Genomic DNA, 18,434 nt, shown 5'->3' on the forward strand with positions numbered 1-18,434 from the left:
AGGCGGGGAAACAGATCCCACTTGGGGTCATTTAGCAGATGGGTTTGATACAGGAAATCCATAGTAACTCAGCTCTGCTCTTGTCCTGTAAGAACCGGTGCAGGGGCCGGGGTGTGGCTCAGGGGAGAGAGCTTACCTAGCAGGCGTGAGGCACTGGCACCACTTAAAAATAAAGACAAATAAAATAAAGTCATTGTGTCCATCTACGACTAAAAAAAGGAATTTTTTAAAAAGCAGATGCAGGGGATATACAAATGAAGCAGCTCAGTAACTGCTAATAAAACTTTATTGACAACAACAAAAAAACAAGCGATAGGCTGCATGCGGTGGCACAGATCTGTAAACACAGCAACTCAGGAGGCTAAGGCAGGAGGATCATGAGTTCAAAGCCAGTCTCTGCAATTTATCGAGGCCCTAAGCAACTCAGTGAGACCCTATCTGTAAATCCAATACAAGAGAAGAGCTGAGAATGTGGCTCCGTGATAAAACACCCCGGGTTCAATCCCCAGTACAAACAACAAACCAAGCAGCAGGCAGAGCCGGCCCTTCAGCAGAGCGTCTCCTCCTGCAGGAAAGACTGCGGAACTGGCCCTCCCGCGCCCACCATGCTTGTCACTCCGCAAGGGGGCGCTAGTTCTGAAGTACAAGCTGTTTGCACACCTGGCTGCCGGCAGAGGGAAAGGGAAGAGGACTCTGGTCCCTGCTGCCATTTAAACTCCCACAGGCGCCTCTGGACCGTGAATCTGAGCCTGTGCCCAGCGGCAGGGCGGTCTGTGAGCACAGCTGGGGCTCTGTCACCTCCGACGGGAACGGGATTGGGCAGGGCGGGACTCAAGTCAACCCCATGGCTTCTCACCGTATGTCATAATGAAGGCAGGGACTGTGTAACTGGGGGATGCGTAATCACAGGAACCATTACGTGTAATTGCAGGATCAGGAGCAGAGCAATTATCATGCAATAAAAAAATGATATAATAAAATGTAATCAGGGACAGATGATCCACCGCCTAATTGTTACATTCTCCAGGAAATGGAAGACGCCTTTTTTTGACATTCCCCAGCAATTTGGCTGTGGTGGCAAGTGGAGTGACACCAGGAACAGGGTCAAGTGGGTTAGGATCAGGGGACATCACAGGGTTGGGGTTCGGGAGCAAGTGGGGGCTGGGGAAGGCCCTGAGAAAGTGCCAGACTTTAGCCTGAGGTTGAATAAAGTGGGAAACAGGAGGTAACAGTGGGAAGCAATGGGTGGAGTCAGAGGTGAGAAGCCACAGCCTGTGTTCTGTTATATAAGGTTTTTTTTGTTTTTTTTTTTAAGGTGAGTCAAGTAACAGAAATCTGTTTTTTTGTTTGTTTGTTTGTTTGTTGGTACCCCAGGGGCCCTTGACCACTGAGCCACATCCCCAGCCCTATTTAGTATTCTATTTAGAGACAGGGTCTCACTGAGTTGCTTAGCGCCTCGCTTTTACTGAGGCTGGCTTTGAACTCGCCATCCTCCTGCCTCAGCCTCTTCTCTGAAGCCGCTGGGATTACAGGCCTGCGCCACCACACCTGACCCCCGTGGACCTTTCATGTTCACTATTTACAATGTTTCCCTTAAAAGAAGAGCCTGAGACCTGAAAAGTGCATCTCATTCTAGATCAGGCCACCGCCTCTCCCTCTTGTCCCTGGTTTAGTCCTGTTGACTGTTACTTGCAGCCCAAAGCATTCTCTGACGTGGATCCCGTGGTCCTTGCCCTGGCCACTGGCATGTAGAAACAACCTCAAACATCAGGGGGCTGCCCTTGAATTGATCAAGAAAAAACTGAACTGAGCCTGTTTCTGCTCCCTGGTAGGATGGGGGCTGAAAACAGAAATTAATTCTGCTGTAGGAAAGTGGAGGTTTTCTTTTCTTTTCTCCTTGCTTTCTCTTTAGGAACACAAAATTTAGTTCCTTGCCATCTGCTGTGACTAAAACAGACAACCTTAGTGGTGTGGGTTGAGTCCCTGGTGTTTGTGCCTGAACTTGAGTTACAAGTAACAAGCTGCCTAATGTCCTGGGTTCAAATCTCACCTGCACCTCTTCCTAGCTCTGTGATGTTGCTCCTCTGGGCCTCAGTTTCTTTGTCAATAACATGGGGATAAGCTGCATCTGCGTTCAGGAAGCATGATCAACGTTATATGAGAGATGCTAATATTTTGGTTTTGCTTTGATGATGGGGATGCTCTCTACCACTGAGCCACCCCCCAGTGTCCCATCTTCCTTCCTTCTCTCTCTCTTCCTCCCTCCCTCTCTCTCTATTTCTTTCTACAGATCATATGATGTTGCCCAGGCTGGCCTGCCCGCCTCAGAAGATCCTCTTGACTCAGCCTCTTGAGTAGTTGAGAGGTTAGGGCCGCGTAGGGACAGAACATCCACCACAAATCTCAGGCTGTGTACTTTCTTTCTTTCTTTCTTTTTTTTTTTTTAATGTCTGCTGTTAGTAAAATATTTTTACAGAGACCAAAAAAATCAGATTAGTGCAAAACATCTCGACACCATGCGTTCATGACCACTTCTCGTTTGTTTTAAACATGTTCCAAGTCACATATTTACAGAGAAATGAGGGCATCCGCGAGGACACCAGATCAACGGGGTGGAATTAGAAAATTAAAAAAAAATTAAAAAACAGAACAAAACAAACAAACGTTTTGATTTTCACATTTGCAATCACATGCTAAGAGAAGGTGCGTGGGGGGGGCGTCCCTGGACTGCGGTGGCAGGGCTTTGGGGGCGGGCCTGACGGGGTCTGGGGCAGGGGTGGGGTTTGAGGCCCCCTGGCGGCGAGACCAGGGATGCACGGGGGGCGCGGAGCCCCTGCCCGTGACCTGTGTCTTCAGGAGACACTGCGGCCGGGCAGGGGTGGGAGGATGGGGAAGGGGGCAGGTCTTGGTTGACAGCGTCAACTCGATTTCTCTCTTGAAAAGAATAAAACGCAAAGAGAAAAGCAACACGTGTCAGCGAAGACGACTTTGGTCCTTAACGATTCTTAGGAAAGGATGTTCATTCAGGGAGAGACGGGACCGGGACCCAGGTCCAGATGGAGATCCAGGCCGAGCCCCGCCCCCCTCACCTGCCGCCCCGCCCGCCCCACCCAGGCAGGAGGTGCCAGGCTGTCCTCGCTCCGCCCGGCTCTCAGTGTCCCCATCTGCAAAACGGACAGCGCAGGCGAGAGCGGAGGGTCTCGGAGGTCCCAAGGATTTCTAGTTGGGTGTTAAGTTTTTTGCATCTCTGATGGGGGGAGGGGCACGATGAGGCTGCAGGCTGGGGGGCCTGAGGAACTGGGGGTGCAGGCGGGCACCTCCTAGTCTACGTAAATCCTTGGAGGACAGATTGTGGGAGCGGAAGGGGAGGTCCCTCTTGCTCCTGACCCCCTTTTGCACTTCGCCCATCTGCACCTCCTCTCTCTGGGTCTTGAATCTCTGGCTCCATCCCTTTTCGGGAAAGGGCTTTGGCGCGGAAGCAGGGAACCCTTAGGGTCCCCACCCTGCCCAGGGGCACCCTCCTTTATTTTTTCCCTTGCTCTATGGGAATTTGGGGCCACCGCCTGGAACCCCAAGTGAAGGCAAAAATCCAGAGGTGTTATTCAAAGCTGGCCTCTGTGTCCACTTGCTGGGTGGCTCTTGGGGGAAGCCCTGCCCTTCTCTGGGCCTTGTGCCAAAACAGGAACTTCCTGAATTCAAATAGCTGCCAGGCCCCTGGACTCCCCTGTTTGTACCTTGTCATCCCACTGTGCCGCACTGGGACTCAGCTGCAGTCTGTCTGGACACCTCTCACGTGTCCAGGACGTTGGGGAGGGGGAAGCTGGCAGGCAGCGTGGGCCTGGCCACATCCCTGTAGACCCCTACCCACTCCTGCACGTCTTCCAACTGGGTGCGACCTCCCTGCCATCCCCCAGTGCCCAGCTCATGCTGGGTCAACTTGGGGCTCCTGAGAAGCCTCAGCCCACGGGACCAGGAGGAACAGCCAGACACAGACACCAGGGTTAGACTGGGGAAGGGACAGAAGCTGGGACGTCCTGTGGGAGGGGGGAGGGTTTCTACAGCATTTTAATCATGAGTTTGGAAGGATGCATAGGAATTCTGAGTAAAGAAACGTGGGAGGGATTCCAAAAACAGTCCTACTCTGGGAGTTGCAAAAACGCACTCCCAGAGGCTCGCCACATGCCTGGGCCAGTGCTGGGACTCACAGGCTCGCACGCACGCATGCGCACACGTGTACGTGTGTATACACACACACACACACACACACACACACACACACACACACACACACACACACGGAGGACTTGAACCAGAAATACTCCTTTGGGATCTTCTGGGAAGTATCCTGCCAGGCAGCTCGGTGCCTGTCCCAGGTCACACATTACCTGCCCTTGGGGTATTTCTGTGTTCTGAATTGAGTCACCCATCCATCCTATGGCTGCTGCACCCCCAGCAACCCCAGATTTCCAATCAGCCCCTCGGTCATGTTCCCCACCTTGCTCCCGGATGGAACCCCGAGTGTGTTTTACATCCTAGTACAAGAATTCAGGTCACTTGAACCTTGCCTGAATTTAGGGGCCACAAAGCACCTTCAAGCAATTCCTCTCCTTCCAGATGTTTCCATTCAAGTATTGGGAGACCATCATAAACACAAGTCACTCAACGTCTAGGATTTGAGATGGAGTAACTGGAAATGGCAAACCCTGGAGCAGGGCACAACCTGCAAGGCAGCGCCCGGTGGCCCCGTGGCTCATCTAAAGGCAGAATCTGTCTTTATTTTGGAGGGGCCCTTGGGATTGGACTCAGGGGTACTGACCATTGAGCCACATCCCCAGCCCTTTTAAAAAATATTTTAGAGACAGGGTCTTGCTAAGTTGCTTAGAGCCTCACTAAGTTGCAGAAGCTGGCCTTGAATTTGTGATTCTCCTGCCTCAGCCTCCTGAGCTGCTGGGATTACAGATGTGCATCACTGCACCTGGCTTATCTTTTATTTTTAATATAGCCTCCAAAAAAAATTTCCAGAAATCAATGTCAACATCCTCAAAGCATCCCCCCCCCCTCATTGATCTCTTCTCCACCCAGCAGCTTTTGGGACCTGGACTAGAGTCTCTGGCTTCAAAATCCCCTGGGGAATCCCCAGATGTTTCAAAATAAAAGCAAAGCTTCTCAGGGCAGCATGGGGAGCCTCACCTGGGATGACATTTCTCCAACCGCCTCGCTCCTTATGGTCCTCTTTAATGCCTGGGCTTCAGCCACAGCACCTTCTTGCTGTGCCCCAAAGTCCACCTCCTGGCATCTGCACCTGCGGCTGGCTCTACCTGGTGGTTTGTGCTCTGGTGGGGGGATGCCTCAGTTTTCATAGCAGACAATCCCCTGCTCCCTCCTGAAGTTCCCATTCCTCAAACCCATTTTAATTTCTTCCTAGCGCAGCACAACCCTGCCCTTCCCGTATGTGCCTGGGTCCATGTGTGGGGCACACAGGCCATGCCAAACTTTTCCAAAAGGCCCCACTTGGATGAGCTGACTTTCCATCCAAGTTACCCAACTGTGCCCACTACTGGAGCAGCTTCAGGCAGCAGAGGCTCGATCTGGGCACGAGCTCGTGTGGCCCTGGGTTCTGAATGAATGAGATTCTGGAGACTAAGCTCTGAGCATGTCTGTGTATTCTCTCTCTCTCTCTCTCTCACACACACACACACACACACACACCTAGTTTCCGGTCTCTTCCTGTTCTTTCCTGCTTGGAGAATTTTGGCAAAGGAAGAAGGGGCTGAGGGAGCCTGGGTCCAGGGGATCCCAAATTCTCACTCTCTTTTGGTGGGAGGTCAAGAGTTCTCAGGGACTCCCCGCTGGAGTCTCAGGAAAAAGGGTTCAGGACAGGGGTCTTGCTTGGCAGCCGAAGGAGGGAGGGTGCAACAGGGGTTTTGGCCCATAACCCCCAAACCTTGTAAGTACTGGGGGAGGTCCCCTGAGGGGGAGTTAGCAGCAATGGGGAGCTTTGTCGGGTCATCCGATCTCAGCCCACCCTTCCACGGGGCACACAGGTCTAAGGGACTGGGGAGGGGGCATGGCACTGGGAAGCTGGGCCAAGTCTCAAGCAGCTCTCTGGGCCTCAGTTTCGCCATTTGTAAAATGGATGTGTTAAACTCTATGAGATGAGGACTGGGTTTGTTGGGGGGAAAAGGGAGGCAAATCCCCACAGGGTAGTGGGGGAAGTGCAGATGCCCCAGAGCCGTCCCCTTGGCCCCCTGGGTTTGGGCGCCCGAGGGCGCATGTGCTTTTGAAATCCCATTCCTCCTCCTCCCCCCACTTATTTTTTGCACAAACATCAATAGGGACACCGGTCTGCCCGGGTCCCTCCAACAGGCATCCTGGTCCCTACAGCCCCTCAGCCCATCTCAGGGGACTCCAGGAAGCCCTATCCCTTGCCCAGGGCCCGCTCCTCGAGGGAGCTGAGAGTTCCATACTTGGCAATTGGTCTTGGGCCCCAGGATTTGGAGCCCATCTTATGGCTTTTCCAGGGGACAGGAGACGGGATCTCCCGGAACCAGAGCCCTGGGATATGGCCTCCTTCAAAGGGACAGGTTTCCCTCCCATCCCAGCTCGAAAGGCCCCTTAGATGACGAGGGCGTGGCCTCAAGTAGGGGATGTGGCTTCTTCCTTCTTCGCGCCCTAGGGCGTGCCCTCCCGACGGGGCGGGGCATCGTCCGCTCGCCTTTCCCCAGAGGGAGAAGTTAAGAAGTCTAGGGCGCAGACGCAGCCCGCCCACTGCGCAGAGCCCGGAGACTTGCCCTCTGGGCGGTCCCAGCGCGCAAGTCCCGTCCCGCCCCGCCCCGCCCCGCGCTCTGCGCAGGCGCAGTATCGCCCGCCGGCCTGCTCCCACTCTAAGGCGCAGGCGCCGCACCGCCCTCCTCGGCAGAGCGCGTGTCTGATTTGAGCTTGACGAATTCTTTGGCCACCTCGTCGTTGCTGCGCTGGGATAAGATACGCAGCACCGTGAGGCCGGTGTCGTCCATGTGGATGCGGCGGCCGAGCGGCAACCAGCAGGCGGCGCTCCCGCGCTGGGCCAGCTCGCGCAGCTGCAGCACAGCCAGCCCCACCGTGCGGTCCTCGCGCGCGAAGCAGTAGTCCTTGACGCACACCTGCAGCTCGTAGCACTCGGGGCCTGCGTCCGCGCTCAGCGTGCTAGGGGAAGGGTGGGGCGTCAGGGCGCCAGTCGCTCCGCAGCTGACTCCGCCCCGGCTGGGTACCGCACACCGTTACCCGCCTGGAAATCGCCCAAACCAGGCCTTGCCCCGGGTGGCTCCGCCCTTGCGGCGCCGCGTCACGACCACCCCAGGCGGTACCCCTCCTCTGCCCCACTCTCCCGCTGCACTCCCTGCCTGATCACGCCCCTATTAGCTGGCCCCCAAGCTGGCCACCTCCATACGTCAGTAATATTTCTGCTTAGCCTGTCTTTTGTCCCCACCCACCAAACACCACCCCTCTCAAGTGGCCCTTCCTGACCCACGCAGAAGCCCCCCACCACATCCTACCAAGTTCTTCACTGATGTGGCCCCGCCCCTATCCCCCCCCCCACGCGCCATCCCTCCTGATGTGACCCTGTCCTGGTACCTCACCATGGATGACAACTAGCACATCCCCCACTCCCTCCTGCCCTTAAGCCCAAGTGACCTTCCCAGACCAAGAGCCTGCCATATTGCACCCTTATCTGAAGTATTTGGCCACCCAGGCGACACATCTGCCTTTCCATGAGGACCTGAAACTGCTTCTGGAGCATTCCTTCAGGTGACCTACCACCCCAAAGTTCTCGACCAAGAGTCCTGTCCTGACAGGATCTAGAGGGAGCACCCACCTCTCTCTAGATAACAGGGCTCTGATGCCCCCTGCCTTCTACACTTCGTCCCCCAAGAGCACCCCAACACTGCCCCCTTCCCACTTGACCCAGGTATCTGCCCCTAGGAATGGAGCGCTACCCCAGTGACTCCACACACCATATCCCCCATCAGACTGATCTTACTCCCCAGGTTTCAGTCCCCTCTAGACTCGCATACCTGGAATACGACTCCCAACTCCAACAAGCCCAATGCAGATATGGCATCATGTGACACCCACCTCATGCCCTAGGTCAAGCCACCCTCTACTGTGTTCCTAGAGTTGACTCCTCCAGATGACCTGACCCAACAGTCCCAACAAAGCTGGCTGCTCATTCCAAGAGCCAACCCTCTGTCCTGCCCGGTGACCTGTCCTGTCCCCAGGCCCCTCAGCACCTATGGCTCAACGTGATCACCCACATCTCTTAGGCTAGTCTCCAGCCCCCAAATGGTCCTGCCCATCATACCCCTTCTGCCCAGACTTTCTCTCCCCTTCACCACCCGGGTGACACCCCACACCATGCGCCTTATCCCACTCACTCCCCTGGGGCTGCCTGACCCAGAGGGTGACCTCCACTCGGGGACCTCCCTGATCACTCTTGCACCAAGGTGCCTCACTTTTCAGTGTTCACACGAAGGTCGTGGCCCTTCCCACTCCCACAGCCAGCTGCCACTGGCCCATCAGACATCTCTCCTACCTAGCTGGCCCTGAGGTTCCCCGGAAAGATGCCCCTCCCTTCTCTCCACGCTTTCCAAACACCCCAGACTTACAACTGGAAACTCTCGTTGTACTTGGGGGCCCAGCTGTTGTTCTTGGATTTGGTTGCAAACTTGCGTTTCTTATCACTGAGCTGGGGCCCAATGATGTTGACCTCGATGAATGGCCGGAAGATACCAGAAGTCTGCCACTTGAGGTCATTAGCAGCCACCACTGTTGGGGGAAGTAGAAGAGGAGGCTGGTCAGGTCACACAGCATGACAGAAGTAGATAAAATACAAAATAGGGCTGGGGATATGGATCAGTGGTTGAGTGCCCCTGAGTTCAATTCCCGGTAACAAAAATAAAAATAAAAACGAACAAACAAAAAATACCCAGCCCAATTCATGTTCTGGTTAACAAAATAATAGCAAAAAATAAACACACACACACATGCACATTCTCTTTGGGGCTGGGGGTGTAGTTCAGTGGCAGAGCGCTTGCCTAGCCCCTGTCTGGCCCTGGTTTCAATCCTGGTCCCACAAAAACAAACCAAAACTAATGAAAACACAGCTAAGAAATGGAGAAAGGGGCTTGAACCCTGTGAATGCACTTCTGGGCCCGGTCATGCCTGAAGCAGCCCACCCACGTCTGCACCCTTCAGTTCTTTTGTTTTGTTTGTTTGTAATGAGGACTGAACCCCAGGGTGCTTAACTACTAAGCCTCATCCCCAACCCTTTTTCTATTTTATTTAGAGACAGTGTCTCCCTGAGTTGCTTAGGGCCTCACTAAATTGCTGAGGCTGACTTTGAGCGTGAAATCCTCCTGCCTCAGCCTCCCGAGCTGCTGGGATTACAGGCGTGCACCATCACATCCATCTTGCACTTTACGTTTTTATGAACCATTAAGCAAAATGTTTGACGCTTTAGCCAGCTGGAGTTTGGTTTCTGTCTTGGACTTGGTGACTCCTGGTTGAGGCACCTCCTCTCCTGCCTCAGGCCACTCACCTTTCACCGTGACCTTTTGTTCCCCAGTGCCTGGATGGGTGAAGAGCTCTACATGGACCGAGACTTCACCCACAGGGTCTTCTACCCCAGAGCCTGGTGGGACAGGGGAGAATACAGCCGTGAGCTCAGTTCCTTCCCACCGCCTGGGAGGGCCGTTGGCCACCTCCCCCTCACCGTGTGCTGGCGGCACCAGGTCATCAGCCTTGACAGGGAGGCACTGAAGGGGGCGGGATGGCAGGTGCTTTTGGAAATCGAAGAATCCTGGGTTCTAGGATTTTCACTACTTTGCTGTGTGACCTCAGGCAGGCCCATTTCTTAACCTCTCTGAGCCTCTGCATCTGCCTTCCTTTTTCTCACTCCACTGACTCTCATGTGGTCAGGCTCTTCATCTTCTGCTACACTCTGGCAGTCTCTGGTCCCAGGGCCCTACCTTCGCAACACGCCCCGAATCTGACCCAGATCTTTTACCTCCATCCTGATCTAGCTCTATCAGGGCGGATCTGGACTTTGCAGTAGACTTCTTGGGCCTCAATGTCACATCCCTCCTCTATTCGGAACCCTCCCGAGGTTCCCATCTCACGCTGGGATAATCAGTGTTTTGTGGGATCTGCGGCCCGCCCCCCAGTACTACCACCTCCCCTGCCTCAAACCTCCCCCACTGCTCTCCTTCCCCCAGTCCTCCCTCTCCACCCCACGGCCTCCTCACTGCTCTTCTGACACACTGGGATCACCTGGCTCAGAATCCTCACCCCTCCTGAAGTGACGGCTTGTTTGGACACATCTGAGGTTCCTGGTCCTGATTTCCCGTCTAACAGATTCTCAAATTTCCATTGAGAAAGGCTCCCGGCCTCACCTCCGACCTGTGCTCAGACCCTGGGGCTCAGATAGGGCGGGGCCTTTCCCGTGTCCAGTCAGGGAGGGCGGAATGAACCACGGCTGTCCAATCAAAGCAGTCCCTGCCTATGGCTGAAAGTGATTGGCTCTGGGACCGTCCCATGACCCAAGCCGGGCCAATAAGAGTTAGACTTGGGACTTTGGCTGCACAGCCCGAGTTGCGCTGTGTCCCTCTCTGGTGCTAAGTGGGCAGGGCTGTCTCTGCCCAATAAGGAGACAGCCTGTCCCACAGAGGCCTCCTTGATGCCATCTCAACCCCCTGATCTTTCAGTTCCACAGCCAGCTTGAGTCATGGTGACGTCACTCTTTCTAACTAACATAGTATCCCCAACGTCCTCATGGGGATTATGGAAGGTGCAACTTAAAAAAGCTATTGTCTCAGTCCCACTCCGCCCCTGTGACTTGGAAGGGCATCCTGCTGGGCCTGTGGACCTGTGACCGCCAGCACCTCCACCGAGACCCTCCCCACCCCCCCCCCAGGCAGCTCCCTAGTCCTGGAGCACCCATGCATGGGACAGGAACAGGAAAGTTGGAGGTGAGGGGTGGGGGAAAGGTCAGTAAGAGGTTGATCCAGGTTACCTCACACTGGACAGGAAGTGACTGAGGGTCATGGAGTAGAGGGGCCAGGAGACCCTCATCACCCCTGGTTGCTGCCCACCCCAGGCCACCTTCCTTATCGTCTCAGGCTCCCACCCCCCACAGTCACATGCTCAGCCTCCCCACCCTTCCCTCCCCCAAGGCTGATGCTTCATAGCAAGCTCAATCCGGGCCAAACTGAGGTGCCAGGGGTGAGTTAGACGGTGGTGGGTCAGGTGAGAGGTCAGACCAAGGCCAAAGCTAGTAAGAAGGGGGAGGGGGCAGTGCGGAGCACCCCCTCCCATGGTTTGCTGGCTCCACAGAGAAGGGTCTTTTATGGGCCTGTCTGTGCTTCCCCTAGCCCCACACCCCGCTCCCCAAGTCCCGGGTCCCCTTGCAGGGGAAGAAGATTCCTTGGGCAAGTGGTTTAGCCTTGTTGGACATTCTGTCTCCTCATGTGGAGGGTGATGGACGCTGTCCGGGGACAGCTGGAGAATTCTTTTTGAGATTTTTCCAAGAAATACACCCTACAGGGTCTGGCTGTGGGTTGGAGCTTGTCGGTTGCTGTCTACTTCAAAAAATGTGCTGCTGAGTCTAACACCATTAGCTAACAATCGTGAGCTTCCTGTGTGCCAGGAATGGCTCTCAATTTAATTTCTTCTAACCTGGAAATTAATGCTCTGGGATTAATTCCTTGCCTGTCCCCGTTTTACAGATGGGAAAACGGAGGTCGCAGGGAGGTGGATTCTCATCTGCCTGGTAGTGCCCCGCAGGCGGAATGGCTGACTCAGGACCTGAGCCCAGTTCTTAACCTTGCAGGTGCCTGTTTGGGGACCCGGGATCTGGCTTAGGAGACGCTTCTTGGGGAATCGCTTCTCCTTCTCCATGTGGAACCAGCAAGCGTCCTTCCCCCTCGCCCGCCTGGCCGGGGCACCCCAGTCCCGGGAGGCGGAAGGACGGGCCTTTTACTAGCCGGGCCGGGAGGGGCGCAGGCACCGGGCACCGGGCGCGGGCGCGGGCGGCGGGCGGCATTGGCACGTACCCTTCTCAGGATAAATGTCTTCACTAAGGGTAAACCTAGTCCCCTTTCCACCATGGACTAATCGGGTGGCAAGGGAGGAGGGAGGGGCGGGGAGGAGGGAGAAGAGCGAGTGACAGGTGGGGATGGAGGAGTGTGCGTGGCGGGGCGGGGGGCGCGGAGAGGGGACAGCAGAGCGAGAGGGAGGAAAAACAAGAGAGAGAGAAAAACGTCAGCGGCAGACGGACGGACGAACGGACAGACAGCCTCCCGCTTCGGGGGGAACACCAAGGACACTAAAAGCAGTGAGGACTCGGGGGAAACTGAGCCGACGCCCGGGGAGGGCCCGGGCTGCCGCGGTGGGGGAAGGGGCCACCGGAGGCCACCGGGCTCCTTCCCCCTCCGCCGCTGGAGCAAAGCCTGTGGTCAGGGGCCAAACTTCTTTGTCCTGTCTACACCAGTTTTGAAAAGGTGGGTCCCCAGGGAGGGGAAGTAGGCCCCTAGAGTCCCGCCCTCAGCCCCAGCTGCGGTGTGAGCTCCAGAGGGACAGAGGCGGAAGCACAAGACAAGAGCTAGAGAGAGAGAGAGAGAGAGAGAGTTCGAGAAATGGGGCCTCCTCCGTGCTCCCCGCTCCCAGGTGGGTCCTTCCGGTCCTGGAGTTGTCAATCAGCCCCAAGACGTTACAGAGATCCCGCCCTTGGAGACTGTAATGGCAGTCTGCGTCCATGACGTCAGAGGTCTACCCGGGCTGCCAATCATTCCTTGCCTCCAGGACCTCCAAGGTCCCGCCCATCACGAGCTGTCAATCATCCCCAGTTACCCTCCCCTGGAGCTGTCAACCATTCCCTGACGGACGCAGGCGTCCCAGTAGCTGTCAACCTCTCAATGGTCCTGGGACATCATAGATTCTACCAGATGACAATCATTTCAGAGCCCTCCGCTGTCCTGGGTTCCACCTCTAAATTATTGCCATCTCTCTCAGGTCCTTGAGGTCGGGGGCCCCACCCCCAAATGCTGTCGATCACTCATTGACTTAGGGCAGTGGAACTTCACGGTCAATTCGACCCAAGCTCATGATGTCATAAGGGGCGGGGCCAGTGGCTGCTGCGCAAAACGGGGCGGGGCTGCCTCCGCAGGCAGGGGGCGTGGTGGCGACCATCCCACCCTCACCTTGTGCTCCCTGCGTTTGCACGAATGTCTTGATGAGCAGGTCGGTGGCCTGCGTGTAGAGGGACAGGGCATAGCGCAGTGACTGCAGGTCTGGACTCTTCTCCAAGAAGGTCTTTTTGAGGCCCACTCCACCGGCGTGGAAGTATTGCTGTGGGGGACAATGAGGGAGGTGGGGCGGGCGTGTGGTGGGGTGGGGTTTGAGGGGGGAGCCCTGCGCAGCCATGAGACTAGGCACTCCCACTGTCCCCTCCCCTTCCTCCACATCCAGCATTTGGATGATTCCCCTGCTACTCCCCCACCGGCCCCCCAAACCTTCCATGGCTCCCAGCACCCTCAGAACTGCACCCATGCAGACCTTTCCCGGCCTCCCTCCAAGGCCTTCCCTAGATCTTTCCCATCATGGGGACTCAGACCTCCTGTGCTCACTGGGGGCAAGGCCCTCTCTGCCCCCTGCCCATTTGCTGAATCTGAACCTCTGTGCATTCCGCAGACCCATCTCCCCAAGTTCCCTCCAAAAGCCCTGGTTACTCCCTCCTTGGGCTGCCCGGATCGTGCCTCCCTCCCAATCCTGACCTTGCCAGGCTCAGGATGTCTGTCCAGCATGTCCTCTCACCTGGGCTCCTCAAAGCCCTGGCCTCAGTCCGTCTAGCTTTGGCACAGGAGAAGGAACCCAGAGTGTTTAGAAACTGAATAAATTCATGAGGGTCCAAGGTGAGCCTAGGTCACGTCCATACCAGCCATGCCCTCTGCCTACCCACCTGGACAGGACTCTCACCTTGATGGTGTCCAGGGCTAGTTCAACAACTGCACATTGCTTCGGAGTCAAGCTCTTGGCTTCTTCTCGTACCATGTGGTCCTAGATGGATGGGGAGATGGGCCAGGTGGGCAGGGCAGATCCAAACTTCAGGATCTACCTATAGGTCTCACCCTTGCTAAACACTGGGGAGTTGGACTGTGAGTCATTTTCCTCGATCCCAGTGCCCAGCAAGCGACTAGCACTGAGTAGGTGCTCCATGCATATTTGCAGGCAAAATTATTTGCATTCTTGATCAAATTGTACCTGAAGCTGAACCATGCACATCTTCCCAACACAATGAAGCAAATAAATCGTGTTTAAGTCAGAAAACTGAGTAAGTTTTCTGTCCCTTGAGCCTGCAAAGCATGTCACCATCCCACGATCTCCTGCCTCTTCTGCTCCCACCTCTCAACTCACCTTGAGTTTGGACAGCTGACCGAGTTCCTTAGCGGCATTGAAGATCATCTGGGTCCCCTGCAGGTAACAACAAACACAGCTGGGTGAGGAGGGGTCCCCCAACCCACTCCCCATCCACCCAGACGACACCCAGCCCTGGACACCATCTTGGTTTCTGGGAAGGGCAATAGCCATGTCCCAAAGACAGAGGTCTGGAGCCACCCGCCCCAAAAGTGCCAAGGAGAAGGTCACGACCTTGACCCTGGAAGTCCCAATCCTATGGGAACACTACCCACCACTGCACCTTCACCATGACCCCAGGATTGTGGGACACAGAAGAGAAACAGGCAAGGATTGGGCCGTGGGGGACAGTGGGTGGGGGGAACCCCAGATGGGAACACTGGGGGTGTGAGCTCTGGAGTTAGGGGGCCTTGGGAACGCCGTGGGCAGGGCTGGGCTTCGGGAAATGGCCCTGATGAACCCTGCCCCCACAGCCATCCCCTCTGTGGGGGATTCACTCTGTAATGGCGGGGGCTGTTAGTCTGACCTTTAAAATGAAGGGTCCTCCCCTACCCTCTCTGCTCCCCCAAAATAGACAAAATAAGATGGCAACATGGCTATGGCTCTGCCAAGTCAGGTGACTGGGTTCAATTCCCAGCTCTGCTGTGTGGCCCTGGGCAAGTTACTTAACCTCTCTCAGCCTCAGTGTTCCCTTGTAAATGACAGAAACAACACCCGTTCTTGTGGCTTTGTGTCTTTGCCCAGTGTTCACTCTAATCATTGCTTCCTCTCCGTCACGGGCAATGCTGAGACCAGATCCCAGCCTGGAAGCCCTGTGTCCAGCCTCCTCCATCACTGTGCCAGGGGACCTCAGGCATGTCCTCGAGCCTCTCTGGGCCTGGTTTCCTTCACTGGCTAATGAGGGTAGGGGGTAGGGCTGAGGAGCAGTGGGGTGACGAGTCTCGCATTACTGGGTCCTGGGTGGGCTTGGTGGGAGAGGACCCGTTCACTGGGGTCTGTTTTTCTTCTTTCCTGTGGTGCTGGGGGAGGGCACTGGGCCAGTGCTCCACCTCTGGGCCACACCCCAGCTGGAACTTGATGCCACGCAGTCCCCCAGGCGCCCCGCTGTCTGAGCGGTTCCCTGTGGCACCCACCTAGAGTCTGGCAGGGAGCCGGGGCCCTCCTGGCACCCTCGGCCCTGCCCACTGCCCCCCACCTGCCCCCCAAGAGCAAGCCAGACAGACAAAGGAAGAAGAAACCAACAGACAGGGTCACGGACGGCCCCAGACGGCAAGGACCACAGAGGTGGAGGGCGTGGGGAGGGGAGCCAGACAGACAGTGAGGGGCCTCTTACGTCTGAGTGGCTTGGCAGTTTCACCCTGCCCTGCGGAGAGAACCAGGCGGAGGTCAGAGTTCTGGTGGCTGCTGGCAGGCCGTTCATGGGACTTCCCTGTCCCCCGGAAGCCCAGCCCTTGAGCTCCCTCCCCAGTCCTGAACCTAACACTGGGTCCCCTCCCCAGCTAGGTACTGTCCCTGTCCCCGAGTGAGGGCTTAGAGCCAGACCCTTTGACATCCTGGGGGTGCTCAGTGAGCTGGCATAAGCCCCTCCCCTGGGGACAGGTGCCTGATCCCACCCGACAGCCAGAGTGCCTGGCAGGGGCCTGGGGGGGTGGGTGGGGAGAGAGGGCTCCAGGTCTCTCCTCCCCCACTCCCTGAGCCTCCGTGGCACCTGACAACCCAGGACATACTATTGGGTACTGCAGGTACATTCAACAGAGGCACACACCCAGGCATTCACGTGTGCACACACACAGATCAACACAGAAACACACATGCAGGACTCACACGCTGAAATACACGTGTGCATCCTCACCACCTACACAGTCACACACACAGACGTACACACACTCACACCCTTGTGGGTGCACATACATGTATGCAGTGCCTGGAACATCAAAGGTGCCCCTCAGAGGGCTGGCTGAGTGGACATGGACCTTGTTCACAAAGCCAAGACCCCACATGTGTGTGCACAGGGATGGCGTCATCTGTGCAAGTGCACACCAAGGCAACTGCTTACGTGCTGCCACAGCTCCCATCTCCCTACAGCAAATACCCATTAGAACAAAAGAATTTGCAGAAAAACCAACACAGGTCCCAGTCCAGGGCAGTGATCCAATTTTGGCCTCTAGAGAGACCACAGAGTGTCAGTGGCACCCAGGACAAGGAGGAGCCCGCAGGGTGTTGCTGTGTGAGGGCAGGAGTTGTCTGCATACAGTTTTGCTCATGCACTCATATTCCTCATTCCTCTCTGACTTCCGACTTTGTGGGACTTTGTTAGAACCCCTGCCTTCTACCCATGACCCCCAGCTGAGCTTCCTACCCCCCCACACACACAGATAGGCCAGGCACACTCACGCCCAAACACCACGGCTGGGGACCTCAGCAAGACGAGGCCCTCATTACCTTTTCTAATCCCTTGCCATGTTTTCTCAAGAGGGTGCCCTGCAGAGACAATGTCACAGGGTGATCAACCTGGCACGTCGTGCAGCATGGGGCCCAGGATAGTCACAGGTGTACTGTGGGGATGGGGGCCCACACTGCACAGGTGGCCAGCGACAAGTACATAGGGACTGTGTGCTGGCCTTCACGGCCGACTCTCAAAGATATGAGTCAGAGACACAGGAGAGAGGAAGGAGAGAGAGAGAGAGAGAGAGAGAAAGATCAAGAGCTAGAGAGAAGTCAATACCAAATTGGTCCATTTACATTTAGTGTACATATGAGGCTCTGGGTTCTTGGAGTATCAGAAAAGCAAACAGGCTCCATCCCAGCCAGACCTAAATTTGAATCTTGACTCTGGCATGTGTTCACTCTATGGCCCTGAGCAAGGGACTCGGCTCTGGGCCTCAGCTTTCCTCATCTACAAAATGGGAATAACAACATCCACTTCACTTAAAGGGTTGTCGCGAAGGCCATCAGAAACAGCTGTTGTGACCAGGCCTGGCCTATATGGAGTCACCAATAAACACGAATTCCTTTATCCATGGACAAGGGCATTATTTAGGATTGGCACATGGCTGCCAGCCAGAAACCCCAGATGTGCCCGCGAAGAAGAGAGACGAGCAGGTGAAGGTTTGCTTGCCCACAAAGGGGTGAGGTACCACTGACAGGGGCAGCCCCGATTTAGCAAGCCTGCTGCCCCCAGGCCAGGCCCTGAGGAACACTCCAGTGACTGAACCCCAAGAACCACTGCAGTCACCCCATTTTTCAGACAAAGAAATGGAGCTTAGAAGGTGAAGCGATTTCCCAAGATCACGAAGAGAGAGAGTGGCCGGGCTAGGATTTGACCCCAAGTCTACCAGACACCAAAGCCCCCCTGCAGCCTCCCATCTGGGTCTCCACCTGAGCATCTGTGCACAGCAGGCACGGGGCAGGTGGGGACATCAGTGGACAGAGGAACAGAGCCTGGCGCTGGCACTTGGGGGGTCAGAGGTAGGAGCCTGCCCTGAGAAGCTGAGTAGAGAGCCACGGGGCAAAATCCTGCCTTCTGGGGTGAGGCTAACAGTTCAAGGCCCAAAGGGGAGGTCAGAGGGGCCCCCTTGACTTTGACCCTCTTTCTAGCGTTGGAGAGAGATCCAGGATCCCGGTGGTATCTGGGCAAGGGAATAAGGGTCGCATCCAACTAGAGGGCAAGGACGGATACGAAGGGGCTGGGACACGGGTTTAGGAGCCCGCATGTTCCTCCTCTGGACTTCTAACTGGGTGGGGGGAGGTGGGTGTGGCCTCCCGCCCTCCCGGCCCCTCCCCTCCCCATGCCCCGCCCCAGACAGACACACGCACATCTAGGCGGGAGGTGGGACGGTAGGTGAGGGCTGATGGGTGGGGAGGGGGCGCTGGGTGGGGTGGGGGTGCAGCCACGCGGTGGGCCGAGTCCAGACACAGAGCGGACGGACAGACAGACGGACAGACGGGCCTCTACTTACGATCATCTGTCAGCCGTGTTGGGGACG

At 56.1% G+C, this 18,434-nt stretch overlaps 1 protein-coding gene across 3 annotated transcripts in view; it reads right to left on the reverse strand.

The window, feature by feature from the left end:
• Positions 1-3,391: 3,391 nt before the first annotated feature.
• Unc13a (unc-13 homolog A) overlaps positions 3,392-18,434 on the reverse strand; it is a 59,494-nt gene continuing 44,451 nt past the window's right edge. For 2 of the 3 annotated variants that reach the window (XM_078037801.1, XM_078037800.1), the window contains exons 35-42: positions 16,891-16,929; positions 15,782-15,811; positions 14,449-14,505; positions 14,011-14,091; positions 13,236-13,383; positions 9,578-9,670; positions 8,646-8,805; positions 3,392-7,185 (exon numbers count right to left, since the gene is read on the reverse strand). In XM_078037801.1, the coding sequence (XP_077893927.1) occupies positions 6,885-7,185; positions 8,646-8,805; positions 9,578-9,670; positions 13,236-13,383; positions 14,011-14,091; positions 14,449-14,505; positions 15,782-15,811; positions 16,891-16,929 (909 nt within the window). In that variant the 3' untranslated portion in view covers positions 3,392-6,884. Of the gene's footprint in view, positions 7,186-8,645; positions 8,806-9,577; positions 9,671-12,089; positions 12,147-13,235; positions 13,384-14,010; positions 14,092-14,448; positions 14,506-15,781; positions 15,812-16,890; positions 16,930-18,407; positions 18,414-18,434 lie in introns of all 3 variants that reach the window. The other variant, XM_021731508.3, reaches the window with a different exon arrangement.

The sequence above is a fragment of the Ictidomys tridecemlineatus genome, chromosome 2, assembly GCF_052094955.1.
Source record: "Ictidomys tridecemlineatus isolate mIctTri1 chromosome 2, mIctTri1.hap1, whole genome shotgun sequence".
NCBI lineage: Eukaryota > Metazoa > Chordata > Mammalia > Rodentia > Sciuridae > Ictidomys > Ictidomys tridecemlineatus.